Source organism: Muntiacus reevesi, chromosome 6, assembly GCF_963930625.1.
Source record: "Muntiacus reevesi chromosome 6, mMunRee1.1, whole genome shotgun sequence".
In the NCBI taxonomy this organism is placed as follows: domain Eukaryota; kingdom Metazoa; phylum Chordata; class Mammalia; order Artiodactyla; family Cervidae; genus Muntiacus; species Muntiacus reevesi.
Genome location: NC_089254.1, coordinates 18172607 through 18197048, shown reverse-complemented (window position 1 = coordinate 18197048; position 24442 = coordinate 18172607). Strand labels below are relative to the sequence as shown.

Here is a 24442-nt window from a genome sequence, read left to right as displayed (position 1 = left end):
GTGATCACACAGCTGATAACTGACTGAAGGTGAACTTCAAACCCAGGTCTCACAACTCTCAATTCAGTGATTTTTCTTGCATGATAAATCCAAGATTAATAATTTAATCCCACATAGAGATGAGTAAAACTATCAAAAGAAAGCAAATGTCTTATTCTCACTTGTTAAATAAACTGTAACACTCTGACGTCTAAATGAAGTTCTTACATTTTGAAGCACGTAAATGAGACAAAAGAGACAAATCTACCCAAAGGAGAGGAGACCTCAATACCTCAAGCTGACTCTATGTTCCACCCAATTTGGTACCCCACACATACAATGACTAACATGATCCGTTACCAAAGTGACTTATAGCAAGCTTCTTTAGCAAATATAACTAGCATTTCGAAAAATTAAAAATAAGAGGATTTAATCCAAACAGAATGCTTCACAATATCAAGTCCCTCAGCCAAGAAAATACTGAGAGTAGTGGGTTTTCCCCCTAGTTTTAATGACGTGCCAGCAACTGTAACTGTTGTAACTCAGGCCAGTCTACAAACATAACAGACAAAATGTGTTAAACATGGTATCTTTAGTGAATCAAAAACGTAAGGGGAGTTAAAAAGGAGGAGAAATGACAGGAAAAACAAAAAGCTTGCCTCATCCAGCAAGTTTAAATAATCAAAGAGCTTGCCGCATCTTAGATGTACATAAGTATTCATAACCAGGTGGTCATTTCATGGTATACATTGAGCATGACACTACTTTAGAAACAAGATAAAGCAGAAGGGAGAACATAGTGCATGGAAGATGGAAAAAAAATTACTTAACAAGTATGTGCTTTAGATCTTAACACAGATATATCGTCTAGATGTTCCAAATGATTGAAAGGTTATTTCCAAATTGTGCTTCCTTTTCAATTATTACACTCTTAAAAGTAAATGAAAGTTTGAAAATCATTCCAAATCTTAACATGCTCCTATTTTTTTCTTCTTTGTTGTTTCTTAAGAACTTTATTTGCTCAGGGAACACTGACATTCTGAGCTGCTTAGATCAGCTCAGACAGACCTGGCTCTATCCATCTTTGACACATTTACTTGAAAACAGGAGTTAATAAAAACACCCACAAAGAGTGGCATAATATTAGAGACAATGTATCTAAGTTAGGAAAGAATAAAACATTTGTAGCTATAAGCATCATTTTAATAGCACATTCATCTGAAATAAGTATTTCAGTAGCTTCACTCGTTTGGACTAATAAACACGTAACAAATTTTAATTAATTAAATTAATTCTGGGTTATTCTAATTTATAATTAAGTCAGATGTACGATTATTTTCCCAAGGTTAGAATGACTCACTTCACAAATGAACTAAATTTAAAACTAAAAGACAGTGTCTCAACATCTTTGACATCATTAAGATGGATTTCACATAGTAATTTGTACACTGATTTCTATGTTTGACACACCTTTTTGATGACAAATCATCATTTACACAGATGACAATAAATAAGCCACATGTGGTTAGACAAAACGAAGAATGCCTTCCTATGTAATTTATATATAAAAAGATAAAATGCTTATTTATTAACAAAATTCAAAATTCAATGTTAATTGGGACAATTAAACCTTGAAAAACCTCTGTCACGTTGAAATAGCTTCAGATTTATGCTGAGGAATAAATGTCAGGGCTGTCTTGCACTGTTCAAAATGCTTCAATGAAATACATATACAGCATATATATTTTTTTCCTTAAAAATAAGTATTTGTTTTCCAATTAAAAAATACATTAAAAACAATCATATATTAAAACTCATAAAATATTCAAAAGAAAAACATTATACACATAAACAATGTGTGAACAAAGCACCATCTGTTTCTGTTGGCTACAAGCATACAACAGATGGAATGGTGATCACCAAAAATGAGTGTTTTCCCTCCTTGTCAACTGACTAGAGTCTATTTTTACCTAATTTATATTAACCAGGTTGGGAAAATAGGTGGAAAATAAAAAGAATATCAGGACTAGTTTCACTTAACACTATAAATTAAAATAACCACAAGCCTAAAAAGGTAAAATAAAAGCTACATTTTATATAACGAATGTTTCTGTAACACCCTTCTCATAGGTAATAGCATATTCAAAATAAGGAAAATCCTGAAGCTCCATCTAGTCCTTGTTCTCTTTATTCATACACCTGGAAATAAATAAAAAATGATGAATTTCCAAAAGGCAAAAAGCGTTAACAGCAGCCTGTGGGTTCTGAATATGATTACTTGACATAGGACCCACAGTGGCTCTCTTCCAAGTGAGTCAAGGTGAATTAAGCATGGTTTAGTTCGCCAAAAAATTTTTTGCCTAGGTTTCTTCTAAGGATCTATGACAAATACACAGGTTATATAATCTGTTTAGTACTTCAGAGGTCCCCTTGGGTGTGATAATAAACTCAAAAATAACTCTGATATCTAAAGCCCAGGTACATAATCCTTTCTTCCCAGAACTATATTAATTAATCAAAATCATTACCATAAAGATAACAAATTAAGACTTGGGCAAGGAATGCCTAGTTGCCTTTAGTCATTTCAATAGGGCTGAATCCAATGTTTCTATTATTTCTACTAAACTAGCATCTAAAAATTGTATGTATGAAAAACATATTCCAGATTTTAAAATTTTCTGTTAAAATAGACTATACAACAGACGTAAAACATATGTGTATGTGTAAAACTATTTTAAAAACAAACAAAAGCAGACTCTCAGATATCTGACTATCTTTCAAAAAGAAGCTTGCCACTTATAACAGACTACTGATTTGTTAAGTGAAATGGAAAACAGATTAACTGTGCTTAAGTCTATTTCTAGAATAATGATCTATAAAAGGTGAATTCTGAAATAAACATGGCTTCAGTCAAAGCTGCTAAAAAGTACTTTGACATTTTACTGCATTTATCTTTCCAAAAAAGGAGATACATAAAACAATATAAAAATGTATGAGACAGAAAGAAAGATCTGACAACTTCAAAGAGAGAAGAAGATGATACATTGCGTGTAAGAGTATGGAAAGATAGTCCCAACAAGTCCCTTTGGCACTTGTATAAAAGATGAAAAGTCACTAGATGACACAGAGTGTAAAGAAAACGAAAAGAAAATATGAAAGCTTTCAAGGTACATTAAAGTTATTAGAAAATATGCCAAGAAGTACAAAACATCAATTTTAAAGTAACTTCAAAAGGAACACGGGTAAGCTAATTTATATTTTCTTCAAAAGTAATTTCCTTGCCTAAAAGCAAGTGAAAAGTTTCTACATTAAAAAAAAAATGCAGAGAAAATGTCTAAATAGCAAGATACTTAAAGGGAAGGCTGCCTTTCGAGTAATTCTATAGTTTCACCAATGAAATATGATTAAGACATACAAGGAGAAACAAACTAACTCCCTTCCTAGCAATTAAGGGCTAGGGAAAAGACTCTTTCGAGGTATACTAAGCTTCTGATACATAGCAAAAGTGGAAAAGGACTCATTGGTAAAACGCACACTAAGCACCTACTGTAGTAGGTAACGAACACACAGCGGTGAACAGGACAGCCTCTGTCCATTTGGGTTCAGAACAAATAATTAAGTGCATGATTATAAATTTGGAAAGGGCAACGAAGGTGAAGCATAAAAATGAAGTCACACACTGTGCAAATCTTTAATCAAAACTGTTCTAAAATTCAAGTCAGCCATAATTTATACTCTTAATAATGATACAAAGTTGATATAAAACTACATTCACCTTAAAGATGGCTATGGAGAAAATGCCTAACAAAACTGGAAAAAAATCATTCTCAAAGGAACACACTTACATGTGACACTGGTGACCTCAGCAAAGAATGGAAAAAGAAAGAGTTCAGATAGGCAAGAAAAAAGAATCAAGGACAGTAGCAAACACATTACTAAAATAACAAAGGAGGTAGGAAAGATACTGGAATTGTAATGAAGGCAGGAGGTACCTAGATACCCAGGTTGCTAAGTAACTGTGACAATAAAGATGGTAATTGGATTAGAAATGTAGAAGAGAAACCCACAACATACTGAGGGCACACGAATTTATTTTTAATCATGATTATTTCATACACATGAATCTTAAAATTAAAATCAAATATTATTTCATATAATCTCTACTCAATGCAGAAAAGTCACGGTTATTCCAGATAACAAGGCAGAATGTTCCATATAAAACAGTTCTAATTATCAGTTCCAGTTTTACTATCCAAACATCCTAGCATTCAGGTAATAGAAGTTCAAATATTTAAAGATAAATGAACAAGTCTTTATTATGTAGAGAGTCTTTGTTCATTCATCTGTTAAGCTAATAAACATACCAAAAAAAATTATAAAGTAACAAGGGCAGCAAAATCAAATAACTTTATGGGAATCATCTTTCAACTAATTACTCCTCAGAGTACTTTTCCAGAACTTCATCACACTATCACATTAAGTTTTACTTTCTTAGATCATAAGAGCTAAAATTGAGGGATAATGGCAATAATGACACAGATTAATAATGCTTTACAACAGATCTATAATCTGTCACTTTTCATTTGTTTAAGAGTACAACTTCAACATCATTTTTGCACTAGTAGTAGAGAACAGATAACAGAAAAGTAGAAGGGGCTGCATCATTTCTTTTTCTTTTAAAATATCAACAGTGTCATTAGTGATCAAAGAAATGCGTTATCAAAACCACAATGATATACCCTAAGTGTTCCTGGGCTAAAATCAAGGTGTTGGCAGGCTGCATTCCTTTCTGGAGATTCTAGGAGGAGAATCACTTTGCTTGCTTTTCTATGTCCAAGAGACTGCCAGCATTCTTTGGCCCCTTCATCTACAAAGGCTGTACATCTCTGACTCATAGTCTACAGTCACATCTCCCACTTACTTTGAGTTCAGCCGTGTCCGACTCGTTACTACCCCATGGATTGCAACACACCAGGCTTCCCTGTCCATCACTAACTCTCAGAGCTTGCTCAAATTCCCATCCATAGAGTCTGTGATGCATTCCAACCATCTCATCCTCTCTTGTCCCCTTCTCCTCCTGCCTTCAATCTTTCCTAACAGCAGGGTCATTTCCAATGAGTCAGTTGTTCTCATCAGATGGCCAAGGTATTGGAATTTCAGCTTCAGCATCAGTCCTTCCAATGTATATTCAGGATTTCCTTTATGATTGACTGGTCTAATCTCCTTGCAGTCCAAGGGACTCTCAAGAGTCTTCTCCAACACCACAGTTCAAAAGCATCAGTTCTTCGGTGCTCAGCTTTCTTTATAGTCCAACTCTCATATCTATAAGAGAAGGCAATGGCAAGCCACTCCAGTACTCTTGCCTAGAAAATCCCATGGATGGAGGAGCCTGGTAGGCTGCAGTTGATGGGGTCACTACGAGTCAGACACGACTGAAAGACTTCACTTTCACTTTTCACTTTCACACATTGGAGAAGGAAATAGCAACCCACTCCAGTGTTTTTGCCTGGAGAATCCCAGGGATGGGGAGCCTGGTGGGCTGATGTCTATGGGGTTGCACAGAGTCGGACACGACTGAAGCGACTTAGCAGTAGCAGCAGCAGCATATCCATACGTGATTACTGGAAAAACCATAGCTTTGACTAGACAGACCTTTGTTGGCAAAGTAATGTCTCTGCTTTTCAATATGCTGTCTAGGTTTGTCATAACTTTTCTTCCAAGAAGCAAGTGTCTTTTAATTTCATGGCTACAGTCACTATCCACAGTGATTGTGGAGCCCAAGAAAATAAAATTCTCTCAGTTTCCATTGTTTCCCCATCTATTTGACATGAAGTGATGGGACCAGATGCCATGATCTCCCACAAGAGACTGACCCAGACTTGCCCGTGAATGTCCAGGATTCTCTGGCAGAGGCATGGGTCAGTGGCCTGCTGCAGGGTCAGGGGCACTGAGTGCAGCATCGCGTGCATGGGACCTTCTGGAGGAGGTCCCCATTATCTTCATTACCTCCACCACGTTTTGGCCTCAGGTCAAACAATAGGAAGGGAACATAGCTCCCCGCCCATCATCAGAAAATTGGATTAAAGATTTACTGAGCATGGCCCCGCCCATTAGAACAAGACCCAGTATCACCCTCAGTCAGTCTCTCCCATCAGGAAACTTCCATAAACCTCTTATTGTTTTCCATCAGAGGGCAGACAGAATGAAAACCACAATCACAGAAAACTAACCAAACTGATCACATGGACCACAGCCTTGTCTAATTCAATGAAACTGTGAGTCAGGCCATGTAGGGCCATCCAAGATGGACGGGTCATGGTGGAGAGTTCTGACAAAACGTGGTCCACTGGAGAAGGGAATGGCAAACCACTTCAGTATTCTTGCCTTGAGAACCCCATGAACAATATGAAAATGAAAAAGATAGGACACTGAAAGATGAACTCCCTAGGTCAGTAGGTGCCCAATATGCTACAGGAGATCAGTGGAGACACAACTCCAGAAAGAATGAAGAGACAGAGCCAAACCAAAACCAACACCCAGTTGTGGACGTGACTGGTGATGGAAGTAAAATCCAATGCTATAAAGAGCATTATTGCACAGGAACCTGGACTGTTAGGTCCATGAGTCAAGGCAAATTAGAAGTAATCACACAGGAGATGGCAAGAGTGAACATTGACATTTTAGGAATCAGTGAACTGGATTAGGTGAATTTAACTCAGATGATCATTATGACTACTACTGTGGGCAAGAACCCCTTAGAAGAAATGGAGTAGCCATCATGGTCAACAAAAGATTGAGCCTATATAATATTGTTTAATCTTCCCATCTCATGATCCATAACTTTAATCATATCTGCAAGGCCCCTTTTGCCAAGGTAACACATAAAAATGCTCTGGGGATTAGGACATGGACATCTTTGTGGGGACAGGGAAATTATTCTGCCTATAACACTGTGGAAATCGAATGTACACACTTAATGAGCTTATTAAAGCTATCACTCTACAGATGGAAATGGGGCATTTAACAGTAGTAACACTTGAAAAATAAAACCCCTAAGTATATTACAATCACATAAACTCACATACTATTACTCTCAATGGTGAAAAACTAAAAGCATTTCCTTTAAGATCAGGAACAAGACAAGGATGCTCCCTCTCAACACTCTTACTCAACACAGTTTTGGAAGTCCTAGCTAAGGCAATCAGAGAAGAAATAAAAGGAATCCAGATCAGAAATGAAGTAAAACTCTATTTGCAGACAACATGATATTATACATAGAAAACCCAAAAGATATTATCAGGAAATTACTAGAGCTAATCAATGAACTTTAAGTAAAGTCACAGGATATAAAATTAATACACAGAAATCACTTGCATTCCTACACTCTGACAATGAAAAATCTGAAAGTGAAAATAAGGAATCAGTCCCATATATCACTGCAACAAAAAGAATAAAATGCCGAGGAATGAACCTACCTAAGAGACAAAAGAGCTTATATATAGACGCTAACAAAGGAAATCACAGATGACATAAACAGATGGAAAGATATTCCATGTTTCTGGGTTGGAAGAATCAATACTGTGAAAATGATTATACTACCAAATGCAATCTTTGGATTCAATGCAATCCCTATCAAATAATCAATGGCATTTTTCACAGTAAGAACAAAATATTTCACAATTCATATGGAAACACATAAGACCCCAAATAGCCAAAGCAATTTTGAGAAAGAAGAATTTTGCTAGAGGAATCAGCCTTCCTGACTTCAAACTATACTACAAAGCTAAAGTCATCAAGACATATGGTACTGGCACAAAAACAGAACTATAGACCAATGGAATGAGATAAAAGTCCAGTGATAAACCCAAGCACCTATGGGCACCTTATCTTTGACAAAAGAAGCAAGAATATACAATGGAGAAAAGATAGTCTCTTCAATCAGTGGTGCTGGGAAAACCAGAGAGCTACACTTAAAAGAATGCAATTAGAACACTTCCTAATACCATACACAAAGATAAACTCAAAATGGATTAAAGATCTAAATGAAAGATCAGAAAGTATATAACTCTTAGAGGAAAACACAGGCGGAACACTCTATGACATAAATCACAGCAATATCCCTATGACCCACCTCCTAGAGTAGTGGAAATAAATACAAACAAGTGGGACCTCATTAAACTTAAAAGCTTTTGCACAGCAAACTATAAACAAGATGAAAAGACAACTCTCAGAATGGGAGAAAATAATAGCAAATGAAACAACTGGGAAAGGATTAATTACCAAAATAAACAAGCTGCTCATGCAACTCAATACCAGAAAAACAAACAACCCAATCAGAAAGTGGGCAGATCTAAACTGACATTTCTCCAAAGAACCTACAGATAGCTAATAGACACATGAAAAGATGCTCAACATTGCTCATTATTAGAGAAACTACAATAAGATATCATCTCACACCAATCACAATAGCCATCATAAAAAAATCTACAAACAATAAATGCTGGAGAGGGTGTAGAGAAAAGGGAACCCTCTTGTACTGTTGGTGGGAACATAAATTGATACAGTCACTATGAAAGACAGTATGGAGATTCCTTAAAAAACTAGGAATAAAACTACCATATGACCCAACAGTCACACTACTGAGGAAACCATAATTTAAAAAGACACATTTACCCCAGTGTTCACTGCATCACTATTTACATTAGCTAGGACATGGAAGCAACCTAGATGTCCATCAACAGATGAATGGATAAAGAATCTGTGGTGAATACATACAATGGAATATTACTCCGCCATAAAAAGGAACACATTTGAGTCAGTTCTAATGAGGTGGATAAACCTAGAACCTAGTATACAGAGTGAAGTAAGTCAGAAAGAGAAAAACAAATATCGCATATTAATGCATATATATGGAATCTGGAAAGATGGTACTGATGACTCCATTTGCAGGGCAGCAGTGGAGATGCAGACACAGAACAGACTTGTGGACACAGGGCAGGTAAGGGTGGGACGAATGGAGAGAGAGGCATGGAAACATACACTACCATATGTAAAAGAGATAGCCAGTGGGAATGTGCTATATGACTCAGGGAACTCAAACCGGGCTTCTGTGATAACCTAAAGGAGTGAGATGGGGTCGGAGGCGAGGAAAATTCAAGAGAGAGGGGACATACATATAACAATGGCTGATTCACACTGATGTATGGCAGCAACCAACACCACGTTGTAAAGCAATTATCCTTCAACTAAAAATATGTAAGTTAAAAAAAAGATTAAGAAATAAAATGCTACTTTGGATGATACTTCAGTAACATGAAGATGTAAGGATTTCACTTCCTTTCTATGTAGTCAAGAGATTGCCCCTCTCCCATAGGACACAGGAGGTGTATTCTCTGGAGAAAAAGAACCAAAGACTCTGTACAAGGAGTTTTCAGGCACAGAGAAGGAAGCAATGAGGCAGCAAACAGAAACCAGGAAGCATTAATGCAATTCTGCTTTCCAAACCATGAGGCCCTTAGCCCCTTTCTCCTCACCTTTCCAAGATGCTGACAGTCAAAATTACACCTAACAATTAGGAGATGAGAGACTACCTCTACTGAATTAATGTGGAAAAAAGCTATAGATACTGACATTTAGGGAGTTTCCAAAGAAAAAGCCCTGTGATCATAAAATCAACCTTTGGGGAAACAATGGGCTTACCAGCCCTACAGGAACTTAATTACCTTTTTTAAAACAAAATATGAGTGGATGACTCCAAAGATTCCTAGGCATCTGAAAGCTTCAACATGAAAAAGATGAACATGAATAGAAATGAGGAAACCCAATGCAGAATACAGAAAAAAAAAAAAAATTATAATATTCATAAGGATACAAAAGAAGTTTTTGTAATCATGAAATAAGAATACTTGCTGTTTTTTAAAGAAATTTGCTATTAAAAGAAACAATGAAAGTACATGGTCATCCTAAATGAGAAAGAGAAAATCTTAAGAGTTTCAAGAGAAGGAAAAAAAGAAATGCAGAAAGCAATACTAGAAGCCAGGAGTCAGTCAAGTAATACTTAAGAAAAAATATGTAGCATTTTATATACAGCCAAATAAGGAATGAAATACATTAAAAAACTGATTTTTAGACATATGAGACCTCAAAAAACTTACCTCTTATTAATCTTAACTCAATAAGTCATTGAAAGAATTGCCCCATCAAGTTAAGGGACTAAGTGGGAAAAAAAAACAAAAACAAAACTGAAATGCAAGCAAGCAACAGGGAATTCCATCTTTCAAAGGTGAAAAGGAATTCCCAGGATAATGATGAAACAGGGTGCAAGGTTAACATTAAAAAAAAAAAACAACTCACATTAGAACTGGAGGTAAGAGCTCTAAGAGAAAATATTTAAGAAATTATATGATATATGTGACTATATGGAAGACAGTGTATCAGAAATATTTTACAAGGTAGCTGAAGGTTGTGAGAAGACAGTCTTAGATTTACAAATAAATTACAAACACAGTGAAAGGCAAATAGTTTATTTTTAAAACTATTCACTCCTTTCTTTAAAAATAAACTGAATAAGAATCCTCAAAATTTAATTAGTGAGATAACCTGACTGTATTCTTTCCTTCGGCACCTGCCTCACTCTTGCCTCCCCAGCCTTAGACCAGTAATAGGGCAAAAAGTGTGTCAGTGTTTAAAAGTTCATAAAGTGTTTATAGAGTTATTCTGTTCTTCGTATTTTATCTCTGGAAAGTTACTATCATGAAGAAGTCAATATAAACCTGGTTAAGTAAAAAAATCAAATGTTACTTTGGGAATGAAACAAAAGAAGAACTTAAAAAATTTTTTTAAATAAAATCATGAAAATAAGTTATCCTTACATCTGGTGACCCACTTTCTTGGAATCATTCACACAATTTTTTCAGAAGGAGACAGTTACAAAGGTAACTGCCAGAAAGGGAAAAGATAAAGGTTACCAACAAATGTGATCTTTAAAAATAAAACAGAACTAAAAACTCTAAAATATAGTTACAAAATATTACCAAAATTTCCAGATTATTTGAATGTCAATGTGTATGTTTTAACCCTCCTATAAACAGTCTTAGGGATAGAAAATAAATACAATTGTGAAATTTAGAAGAGACTTTTGGTTCTAGAAAAGATTGCCTATCATCTATTTTATAAATGAGGATAATGAGTGCAAACAAGATAAGTAAATTACTTGTTCAACGTCACACAAAGGGTTACTGGCAGACTATGGACTAGAATTCTAATCTACCATGTGCTAGTCCAGGAACTTTCCACCACACACCATGCTATCTTATAGGTTTCGAGGCTATCTAAAACACTGAAGAATTTGATTTTGTACCATTTATCTTTTAAAGGAAATAACACTACAAAGAAATTGTCCTAGAGAGGAAAATACCATTACAGTTTCAATGGTTGGTTATTTTCTCAAGCATAATTAGAAGTCATAACTAAATATAAGATATTTTCAATTATAAATACAAGAAAGCTATTTAAGTTAAAAAAAAAAAAAACTATTCAATCAATATAGTAATGATCAAAATTTCCTTAACACAGGAATAAGTTAAAGAGAAATGAGCTATTGTAAAAAAAAAAAATGCTCATATCTATTTATATGAAAAAATTAAGTAACTGAAATATTAAGAGACTTTTTGCTGAAGGTGCTTTAACTCATTAATCATCAATAATTTTAATTGATAAGTAAATCTGTACTAACATTAGCTATTAAGATTTGATTCAATTAACTTATTTAAAATTTTGCAGTTACTAATGCAAGGAGCTGTTGCAGCCATCAAGGTGCTCATAAAAACATGTAAGAAAGAAAAGACACAGGTATTAAATGATAACCATATGTGGTTCAAAATTTTTACACTAAATTTTACGCTAAAGTATCCAAAGCTTTTACACGTGTTCAGCTTGCTGTTACTTTAAAAATTTAAACTTCTTTAATACCAAGGTTTTCAGCAGTGGAAAATATGGACTTTCTCAGCCAGCAGAATACTTTCCTACTATTGACAGCAATAATAGTCAAGTTGTCATCTTTGTTGCTTATCTCAGTCTTCTGTCTTTCCTCTTCCATTTCAGTTAGCATGTTACCTGCTAGTGTAATTTAATGTCCCCCTCATATGGACACTTTACCTTCTAGTTTATAAAATATTACATTATTTGAGGGTCAACTTTCTATCAGCATATTTCTTTGAGGACACAGACCATGTCTTCATTTGAGTGTTCCATTCAGCATCTATTGCCCAGTGCCTTACCTCATTAGTTGTTCAATGGATATATGTTGAAAAAATTAATCTGATCATGGTTCAAGAGTAGGACAAGGAGTCACAAAGACCACAGAACATGGAAGGACCTAGATATCCATGTAGCCAACTTTTACTGCTTAATATAAAGAACTATTCACCTGAGGAAAAAATATGACCAAAGTGCTCATGTAAAAGGTAATTCCCTACAATTTTGACAACTGTGAAGAAAATGTAACATCAATTCATGTTCTTATATACTACAAACAAAAGTTCAAGTTTACTGCACTCTGAAAGGTTACCCAAGAGGACAAAATTAATTAAAGATCAAGTCACTGAGGCCGAGAATTGTGTTGCATGCATTACAAGTCACTGTCTACCCTCTACATGATGTGAGATAAAGCTGGAAATAAGCAAAATCAGAGAAGATGAAATAATACAGAATTACTGGGATCTCTAAAGATTTGAGGAAGCACTTAAGTCTTAAAACTAGAATATTATTAAATCGTAAAACAGTCTGTCCGACCAGTTCAGTTCAATTCAGTCGCTCAGTCGTGTCTGACTCTTTGCGACCCCATGAACCGCAGCACGCCAGGCCTCCCTGTTCATCACCAACTCCTGGAGTCCACCCAAACCCATGTCCATTGAGTCGGTGATGCCATCCAAGCATCTCATCCTCTGTCATCCCCTTCTCCTCCTGCCCTCAATCTTTCTCAGCATCAGGGTCTTTTCAAATGAGTCAGCTCTTCGCATGAGGTGGCCAAAGTATCTGAGTTTCGGCTTCAACATCAGTCCTTTCAATGAACACCCAGGACTGATCTCCTTTAGGATGGACTGGCTGGATCTCCTTGCAGTCCAAGGGATTGAAAGTAAATGTATCACTTATTAGTAAAACAGCAACCCAGAAGGTCAACAGTTTTACAAGTTGTTCTGGCTCAATGACAGAGAAACAAACCGGAAAGGTGGAAGAAGGAAAAAGAAACTATTTGAAATTAGTGAAAAGAAAGTACTATAATAAAAAGTCATAGTTGAAAGGTATTACATTGTCTTATGTAATATAAGAATCACAGGGAAAACACTATGTGAAGTATGGTCATTTTACATTTAAAGGTGGAAAAAAAAGGGAGTAAGGGGTGGGGTGGGGGCAGGAGTCTGGAAGTGTTACTTTTTACAGCACCTACCACATGCAAAGTATCACTACATCAAGCTGCAGTTGGTTACTATGCTAGATCGTCTGTGGTCAATCTAGCTGACACACCACCACCACTACCACCACCTTGTTTATGCAGTCTAAGGCTGGAAACTACATTTCCCACAATATCCTGGTCTGTACAGTTTCATGACAGTACCTCATATTTGAAGCAGATAAGTAAAGTGAAGGCCAGTTTTTCTCAAGAAGTAACAGGGCTCAGGTGCTTAGTTTTTTCAGATGCTGCAGCCTTGCAGACCTTTATATCAGCTCCCACTTCACAGTCCTGACAGACTTTGTAGACCTTCCCACGAATACTCACTTTTCTACCCACTTACTACCAGTGATGTTCAGGCTGAGGTCTTCAAAGTTCTCTGTCTAATGTTAGCTCCTACCCTCTGCTCAGTGCTTCAGGATAATTTCATCGACAGTCTCTCTGCTGTTCAGCAGAGCTCCTCCAACCCATGGTGATCTCTTCTTGACATTCAGGCCCTCACCTGTGGTATAAGGCCAGAATTCTTTATAGAATGCCTTCCATTCTCCAGACCAGATCCTTAGTTACTAAGCTGCTGGAAGCATGAAGGTCTTGTGATTCTAGCCCAAGAAAGTCCAGGAAAGGATCTTGTCTGGAAAGGCAGCCTAATAAAGTAGTTAAAGGGTTCAGGAGCTAGTAGTTACATCTGATTCTTGGTTCTACCACTTTGAAGCTGGATTCCTTAGATAGGTAACTTAAACTCTCTGCCTCAGTTTCTCATTTGGCAATGATATTTAGCAATGGTAATGAAATTAGTAACTAATTCACAGTGTAGTTATGACAAATGAATAAATATTAAATACATACTAAACAATAGGTAAAGTTTATTAAAATATGCTTTTCAACCCTCTTCCTTCTTTAAACTTACTCCTCCTATTTGTACCCAGTAATAAAAGAGAATCATGGTTACTAAGACACTGAAATACTGGAGATGAGATATTTATGAGCCAATGGAAGAAATGTTACCAAGTCTTGTCTCTGGAGCAGGAAACAATATGTGAACAATTTTATAAAATCAGATCATTCCTGTTTTATTTATTAATAATTGAATTATATGCTATGTGTCTTGAACCATCTTCATACTACTTTTCTATATGACTCATTCATCATTTTTTTTCTTGTTCTCTGACAGATACACCTATAGAAATGTCAAATAGTCAAAGTTCAAAATATATACCCTTCTTATAATGATAGATTCAAGGCATGTGAATTGGGTTGGAGAAAGGGAATTCTGGGAAAAGAGTTGTAAGAGACTAGATTTTTAAATTTCTTACAACAAAAAAAGTATTCACATTACATTTATAGTTAAAACTTAATTTAAAAATTTTTCTAACATTCAGAATGCTAAATTTCAGAAACACTGATATTTAGCAATTAAATATGAGAAAACATTAAAATACAAAACAGAGAGAATCTCCATGTTTGTATTGGAAGGATATTTTCTGAAAGTATACTATTTTCATTCTTATACAAATAGCTCTTTTAACCCATTTGAAAAAAAAAAATAACACTAAATCTTTAATGCCATAATTTTTGTCAAGTAACTTTTCTGGTTAATCTTTTTATGATCTTTGGGTAGAAAATATTTCTAATAGAAAAAATAATACTGAGACTACTTGCTTTCAAAAGTATCTAGATTTTATTAAATCTACTGTCTCAAAACAAGATATATCCCTTCAGATTTCTGTATATTCTTATTAAGGAAATCAGAGTAGAATGAAATAAAAAATGAATTTCTTCAGTATCCAAATAATAAGAATAAAGTAAGGTTAAACAAAGTGTTCTACTCCCTGTTGCACCCTTTGGTCATAATAAATAGCAACTGCCTGTCAGCAGGAGAAAGTGGATGCCAATTCTCTAGTAGTCGCTTTGCTTTGCACAAAAGAGGCATTGGAGCACAAAGATTGAGTCTATGGGCTCATCTGTCTTAAGAGTGACCAAACCAAGCGAACAAATCAAAAAGATATTCACCGCCTAATCAAAAAGTTGAGATGTAACCAGACAAATGTTTTAGGGGAATTTGGGATAACTAGTTAGGAAAGGAAAAAAATGTAAAGAAAGCCACCTTGCACTTCTCCAATTTCACTCAATACTCTTTTTTTTCCCACAGCAGGCTTCACAGTACTCCATGTGGTAGAAAAAATACAAACCAAAACAGAGAACAATAAAATAAACGTATAAAGGCAGCTCACACATACACATGCCATCAGTGAACTTATTGATGTGCAGCTTCTAATTTTTTCTTTTTGATTTTTTAAGATATCAATTTCCTCAAGGTAAAATAATCTTCAAATGTTTTATTAACTGCTACAGCATTATACTGTGATTGACAAGAGTGTTGCCAACTCTCCTGCACAAGCTTGAAAAGGAAAACAGTTCACAACAGTTCAGTTTCACACCAATTGAAAGTACAAAGAAAAAGTGTTAAATGTAATACTTAATGTGAAGGAACTCAGTTTTAAGAGTCAGTAGGTGGCTGTGTGTCTGGCTGCTCACAGGTAACACTACGCTATGGAAAGACACATGACCATTCTGGTACCAGATGAGAGTACCACATTCCCAACTACGTTATCTAATGATCAAATGTTTTTACAACTATTCCATTTGCACCACAACTAAATATGCTCTTCTACAGACCTCAGAAAAGACACTACCTCTTATTTCAGCTATCTGGGTGCAATTCCTATTCTTCCCACTATCTGTAAGATCACAGGTAAATTACTGAAGGTTTCTGTGCCTGAGTAATACATAAGTTGTAATAGCTAAATACTAATTTTTTTAAGGGGGAGTATGATGGAGGATTACTACAGTGTCTGGTATATGATCAACCCTCAGAAAATGTTAGGTATTATTACTATTAAGCTATTTTATGTAAGAGTAAATATATACTCACATCCACTTCTGACTTATCTACCTTTGAAAAATGTTACGAAGTAAAATAGCCAAAGGTCAAATAATAGGAATAAATACAAAATAATAAAGTACTTGGATTTATTAGCAGTATAGATAAAAAGACATTAAATAATTACCAGCAACACACTAGTATTTACTCAAATATTCCAACACATGAATGCCTTCCTTCTCCTTTTTACTCCCTCACTACCATGATGCTATTTTTAAACTTTAAGATATAAAGTATATTAATAAAGTATGTTTATAAAGTATAAAAGGAGAGAAATTAATAACAGAGGATAAGGAAAACTATTCAATGAAAATGGAACTTCAATCCATAGCAGCTCTGATCATTTTTTGTTTTCAATGGTTCTTGGACAAAGAGATTAAAGTTCTGTCCACTTAATTATACTGTAAAGTCTTAATTTTTTTTAAATAAAATCATTCTAACAGAATATCAATTCATACACCCCACAATATGGGTTTCTGAAAGAAAATGAAATCATTTCAACTAGCATGAAAGAACCCCAAACTACTTTTCTAAAAATTGTGCTATCACTATAATCTAATGGAACATAACAAATTTGACAGAAATGGAAACTTAGAGAACAAATGATCATTTGAACTTTTTTACTGAGTGAGATACTATTTTGAAATGAGAAATTGAAGTTTAAGGTCTGTCATGAATCCTGTATGTCACAAGGGTAAAATTTTCTTCAAAATTTGGATAGAATAATATGACTACTGTAAAATGAACTTTTACACAAAGAAACTAGAGACAAAGAATATGATGAAAGGCACTGGACTAAACTGGAAAACTTAAAAACTTCCTTATAATTCTAGGCTAAAAAGCAGACAGGTAAATTAGAAAAAAATTGAATCTTGTTTTATCTTAAGTAATACTAAACTATAGACTTACAAATATCACTATAATACGTACAAAATTTCCCTCTATACAATAACTCCAAAGTTAACGGTAATATCATTCCTAAAGATGTCTTTAAACAATAAAGAAACTAGAAAAAGTGTTCCCTAAGAAGATAATCTATGCAAACACAGACATAAGAAATAATAACAGCTTTTTCTCTAAGATCTTAAGAACAGCTGCAGATAATATCATCAAAGAGTTACAGCAGAATATTTTAGAAATAGAAACAAGCAGGTTTATTTAAAGAAGTAAAATTCTCTCTCGTTCATCTGTAAACAAAACACATTTGTGAAATCTAAAAAATGTTTTAAACTAGTGGAAATTATAAAAAAAATATTTCAAGTTCATTAATTTAGAGCATCCAAAACTAAATATTTCAATTATCTAAAAGATAACAATTCCCAGATTCGCCTCGTCAATTTCAAATGAGGCTGTAACACAAAACTGAATGAAATAATCTAAGTTATTTCTCTTAAATAAAATCTTTTAAGTGATTATAATATAGATGGCTACTACAGATTAAAAAAAAAAAACTTTTAAGAAAACTGTTACTGTAAGGGAAAGAAAAAATAAAGCTAAAACCAAACAGATAACAAAACAGATGAATGATGACAACTATCCCTAAAAGTATATTTACATCTCCCTTAGGGATAGGCAGATTTGTAAAATGTGCCTGCCTTGGCTCAAGGTAAGAAAGTGAAAAATGTCTCCCCTAAGAATTCATAACCGCAAGCATTGCTCAGTTTTGGAGTAGAAATTAACGATACTCATGGACTGGAAGAGACACACAGGACAAACTTTTATTAAAATGGCCTTAGGCTGGTAGAGCTGCCAGACACCTGCTAATAACTAACATAAATGTTTTTTGGAAAAAATTTTTAAAACTCTGACCTGAGAGAATTTTTATAAGAAATAGGCTAACAACCTGATAGAAAAGCTGAATAAGATATGCACATACAACCAACCAAAAATACATAGATGCTCTAAGTCAACTAAGTATTGAGAGAAATGCAAAGTAAAATGACTCTCTACTATTTACATATATCACATTAGAAAGCATTATAGCACTGGACAAAGCAAGTTTGGCAGAAAAAACAACATCACTCATTGCTGGTATAAGTGTAACCTGGTTTGGAAAATATTGCACTTACCCAGCAAAACTGAAGAGACCAATATCCTATAACTAAACAAATCCATGCTTTGCTATATACCCTAACTCCTTGTTACCAAGCTGCAGAAGAGATTTAGAAAAATATTTAAAGTGAAATTGTTTATAAAAGCGAAAAGATGGAGGGCTTCCCTGGTGGCTCAGAATTCACCTGCAAGTGCAGGAGGCACAGGTTTGAGCCTTCATCTGGGAAGACCCCACATTCCAGGGAGAAACAAAGCTTGTGCACCACAACTATGGAGTCCGTTCTCTAGGGCCCGGGAGCCACAGCCGAGGCAGCAACTGAAGCCCGTGCACTCTAGAGCACGTGCTCTGCAACAGAAGAGCCATCAGAATGAAAGACCCTCACACCACATCTAAAGAGTAGCCCCTGCGTGCCACAACTAGAGAAAAGTCCACAGAGCAATAAAGACCCAGCACAGCTAAAATAAATACATAAAATTATTTTAAGTTAAAAAACAGAAACAAAACTACCAAACTATTACTTCGCCAACAATGATCTGTCTAGTTAAGGCTATGGTTTTTCCAGTGGTCATGTACAGTTGTGAGAGTTGGACTATAAAGAAAGCTGAGTGCCAAAGAATTGATGCTTTTGAACTGTGGTGTTGGAGGAGACTCTTGAGAGTCCCTTGGATGCAAGGAGATCGAACCAGTCCATCCTAGAGGAGATCAGTCCTGGGTGTTCACTGGTAGGACTCATGCTGAAGCTAAAACTCCAATACCTTGGCCACCTGATGCGAAGACCTGACTCATTGGAGAAGACCCTGATGCTGGAAAAGTTTGAGGGCAGAAGGAGAAGGGGACAACAGAGCATGAAATGATTGGACGGCATCACCGACACAATGGACATGGGTTTCAGTGGACTCCGGGAGTTGGTGATGGACAGGGACACCTGGCGTGGTGCGGTTCACTGGGTCACAAAGAGTCGGACACGACTGAGCAACTGAACTGAATTGAACTGAACTGATAATGATCTATTTTCAATAAAAAAATGACATACTGGTGAAAATAAATGAGCTACAATTACACAGATCAGCATGTAAGAATCAAATCAAGGTAAAGTTGGTCAAAGTATCAAATAATGGGAAAAAAACAGTTTGACTCAATTTACACAAAATTCAAACTGTGCAAAATTATGTATTATTTATGAATATACACACACTGATGGTGGTAATTTAATCACTAAGTCGAGTTTGACCCTTGTGATCCCATCGGACTGTAGCCCACCAGGCTCCTCTGTCCATGGGATTTCCCAGACAAGAATACTGGAGTGGGTTGCCATTTCCTTCTCCAATATACATACATAAATACATATAAAAAATGGAGTGAATAAAAAACACAAACTTGAGAAAGGAGGTTACCTCTAGACTAAATGGATGGTGAAGTGAGTCCTGAGGGATTCAAAGGTGACTTCATAGGTTTTGGTAATGTTCTATCTTTAAAGTGTGTTTGTGAACACAATGGGTCTTCATTATTATTGTGCTTTGCATTGAATATGTAAACTATACATTCTCATGTGTAACTGGTATGGTATATTTCACAATATAAAACAGTAAACTATTAAAAAAAAAAAAAAAAAGAAAGCAGTAAACTATTAAGAAAAACCAAAACCAATATATTTCTTTCATTGGCTACTGAGTATATGCTTGCCCTTTGTCCTTCTCACCCTTTAAATTTTGACCTCAGAGTTTTGTCATGGTTATTATGACTACTAGGGAATAAATTACCGTGTTTCTTATTGGAATCTTCTTGGGTTCTGGAGGCATATCCTGTGGAACAAATTTCACTGGTTCCTTAATCTGCCTCCTTGATCGTTTGGTCCCATCTGGTAAGGTTTCCATGGCCATCTCTGCTTCCATGTCACTGCTCCCTGCCTGGTCACATTCAGAACACTGCCTACATACAGAAAAAAATATTTCTTACATTCATTTTTACCTTCCAGCATTAGCCATGGTTTCTATAAATACAAAATGCAGGTATATGTTTAGAATATATGAAAATGTACACAGGAACATGTGACCATAGGGATATAATGACCATACATACAGAAAAGCACATACACTCCTTTAAGAGTAACAATAATACATGTAAAATGTCCAAAGCAATTTCATGTATCCCTAATAAGTATCATAAAAACACAGGTAATACTGCAACATATTTAAGTGAATGAATGTAAGAGGCCCAGTACTGATTAAAAAGATAGTTTCCCTAAGGAAATCCTGATTTTTCCTCAAATGACATACATTGTGACAACAGAAAATCCAAGTCATTCATTGACCAACTCTACTTGTCACAGCTATAATATCCTTGCATCTTAGTTAATGGCAAGCTGTGCTGAATATACCAACTGAGAATCTGTAAAAATTCATACCTCTCACTCATTAGCATGGTAACATAATAAAAAATTAGTATTTATTTTAACAGCCTTAAATTTTGAACTCCAATAACAATTAAATACAAAGTATCATGTGTGGCTAATACAAATGCACTATTTGTAACATGCAAATTAAAATTTAAGGTATTACTTTTAATATCTTAAAATTCCATTTAAGCAAAAACTTTAACACTAAAAAATTTGACCCATAAGAGTCAATTACCATTAGTTACCTAAAGATTTTTATATAACTATTGTTAAAAACCAAGCACTTATTCTTTGGATTCATAGATTATAATCAAATAAAAATATTTTTAACATACATGCATTTCTGCGATATGTAAACAAGTATCTTTTTAGAATGAATCACTGTCAGGATTTTTTGTTTTTGTTTTTTAAGTGACTTGTTTCCCCTTTTCTTTCTCAGTTTGTAACTATATTCCTTGTCAGGATAGTTTCTAGCATCTCATGCTCATCGTCACCAAAAGTTAATACATTTAGGTGACAAAGAAATTTGCTATAGAGCACACAGATAAATAAAAATGTTATGCTTTGGAAACCACAAAACACTGAACAACTCAGAAAAATCTAAAAAAATTCTACCTGCTATTTATTCCTATTTTAAGACAACTGCCACACGATACTTGCAGTACATAAAGTCAATACAGATGAAAATACTATTGCAGCTCTTTCAACAATCTGTTAAACACTATAGTCCTCATTTTATAAATAGCCTTTAAAATATAAAAAAGCATCTCTGCTACATTAACTGCTACACAAGATTCTAAGAAATAGGATGTTTAAAGTAAAATAATGAAAATTGGGGTCAGGAATTTATGCCAAAGGACTACCTTCATACTGAAATACTAAGGATTTTTCTCAGTTTGCTATATGTTCTTGATCCTCAGCACTATACACTCCAACTTATGTTAAGGAGGTTTTTTTAATCTTTATTATTAAAGGAAAACAATTTCATTGTATACGTGTGCTGTGTGCTTAGGCACTCAGACACGTCCAACTCTTTGTGACCCCATGGACAGTAGTCCGCCAGGCTCCTCTGTCCACGGGGATTCTCCAGGCAAGAATACTGGAGCGGGTTGCCATTTCCTTCTCCAATATACATATATAAATACATATAAAAAATGGAGTGAAACTCTTTTTAAAATCTTTATTATTAAAGAAAAATAATGTCATTGTATAATAATACTAAAACACATCCATGGTTATGACAAAGTTCCCTGGCCCTGGAGACTACCAAACTGGTTTTCAACTTAGAAATGCAAGTAGGATACTTATTAACACTGCTGATATTCTAATACGTGACAGCAGTTTCTCTTAAATTCTGGTTTCAAAAGCACTCACAAATCAAAAGTAATACATTCCACTATATTTGAAAAGAGTTGACCAGTATGACTATCTCCAGGACAAATTGATAAAAGAGCACTATGAAAAAGAAGGGCTTCTCTCAGAGCCCAGTTGATGAAGAATCCACCTGCAATGCAGGAGACCCCAGTATTCTGGCCTGAAGAATTCCATGGACTGTATAGTCCATGGGGTCACAAAGAGTCGGACATGACTGAGTGACTTTCACTTCACTTCATGAAAAAATAATCATCTGAAAATGGTGAAAGAATGTGAGCGTCTTAATAAAATGGACAAACGTAGGTTTATGAAATAAAACAATGAGGTCAGAAAACATGCTTTAATGTATTTGATAAATACCTTTTTGTACACATTACCATTTAAGATTCTGGGGTCTAGTCTTTTCTAAAACTAGAAGTTGTGTAAAATCTATATAAAAAGAATAGTCATGTGTCTTCCAAAGCTCCCCGTGGCCTATATTCTTCCTATACAGAATCAATCTATTAGAATTTGAACATTTGTCCTTCTCTTGGACTAAAATTAAGGAAAGAATAAAACTTATAAGTATCATAAACTTTTATCAAATATCTGTAGTGATTCAACATGCCTAAATTAATGAAAAAATTCAGAAACATAAATCAAACGTTTCTAGATTTACAAAGAATGGTTGAATTTAAATATACAACTAGCATAAATGACAACTACTAGAAGTAAAGCCTTCGGTGACACTAATTTAGAAACAAAATACTAAACTACATTTAAAGCATGAATACAGAAGCAAATTCTTGATAAAAGACAAAAATAAAGAATTTGAAAAAATGTTATAATAAAGAGAATTATAAACACACTAGACAGAATTCATGCCTTAAGAAACCATCACTAAGATATTAAAATAGCCTCAATTAACTTAAAATTGATTTATCAAGAAAAACAGCTACATTTCTATGCATATAATACTGTAATAAACATTTATGTCTGAAGTGTTCTTACCACAAAAAATGATAACTATGTGAGGGATGAATACGCTAATTAGCTTGATTGTGGCGACTATTTCACAGTGTACACATATATTAAATATATACAACTTTTAAATGCCAATATGTCAATATTACTGGAAAACATTATAAAATTTTCAACTGAAAATATACTGAAAACTTTATTATGCATCAATATGTTGTAACACTTCATCTTATACTGTTGAAACTAAGAGCAACACCAGTTCTAACATCTAAATGCTCTTCAGTTTACTTACCAATAACTGTTTTTGGTCTTTCTTGGCATCCTCGTAAGAGGAGGGTCCAGACATCCAAGATGGTAATGGAGTTTACAGGTATCACACAATAAAAGAAGATGCTGATCATGGTTCTTCTTACAAATGCCACAGCTTTGATAAAGGCAGCAACAAAGGATTAGAATAATAATTATCATAGTGAATAGTTAATTTATAGCATATTTTTAAATTTTCAAAATTCACTGTGATTTAACTTAATATTTCTTTAATTGAAATCAAATATTTTTTATAACACATTATCTTTTTATAATGGCAACAATCTAAATAGTTTTGAGAATGTAGAAAAATAGTTTAGATCTAGTATAAATTTAAATTTTGCTAGAGTCAAACTATTCAGAGAAGGGCATATGTTAGGTATTTATTCTAACATCATCTTAATCTTAATTATTACTTAGAGCCCATGTAACATCAGACCAAATTTTCTCTAGGAACAAATTATTAAACAAAAATATTTTTCAATTTTCTACCTCTCTAAAACTACAAAGAAGTTACTTTACAAACAAAATTCCGTTTATTTTCTACCATTAACTCTAAATCTTTCAAAGAACCTTCAATATGTAAATAAGCTACATGTAAATAAGCTAAAACTAATAAGCTACATTCGTTTTACAGAATCAGACTTTGAGTCTTAAAAATATACCAATTGATATTTATTATAAAGAACTGGAAGTTTTATTATTGTTACTGTTGTAGAGTTTTGATTGTTCTTAAGAAATCTAACTTTTCTTGTGCAAAAGGTCAACTACCCCTGAGAGCACAAAACACCATGATCTACAAATCCAGGGTGCACTTATTTTAGGAATGTGAAGGGTGAGGAAAAGTTGTTGAGAACCTAAAAAAAGCATACATATACAGAAACAGCAATGATGCTTGAATTTTAAATAACCTTAGGGAAAAAAAATCAAATATACACGTACACAACAAAGACCGATACTTGGTCTCAAAGTTGCTCAGGGTAA

General features: G+C 34.5%; 1 protein-coding gene across 6 annotated transcripts in view; it reads right to left on the bottom strand.

Annotated features, from left to right (window-relative positions):
* The window catches only part of PHF14 (PHD finger protein 14), a 204253-nt gene that overhangs the window by 117500 nt on the left and 62311 nt on the right, over nucleotides 1-24442 (bottom strand). For all 6 annotated transcript variants that reach the window (XM_065939050.1, XM_065939051.1, XM_065939052.1 and 3 more), the window contains exons 13-14: nucleotides 23445-23576; nucleotides 20184-20352 (exon numbers count right to left, since the gene is read on the bottom strand). In XM_065939050.1, the coding sequence (XP_065795122.1) occupies nucleotides 20184-20352; nucleotides 23445-23576 (301 nt within the window). The remainder of the gene's footprint in view (nucleotides 1-20183; nucleotides 20353-23444; nucleotides 23577-24442) is intronic.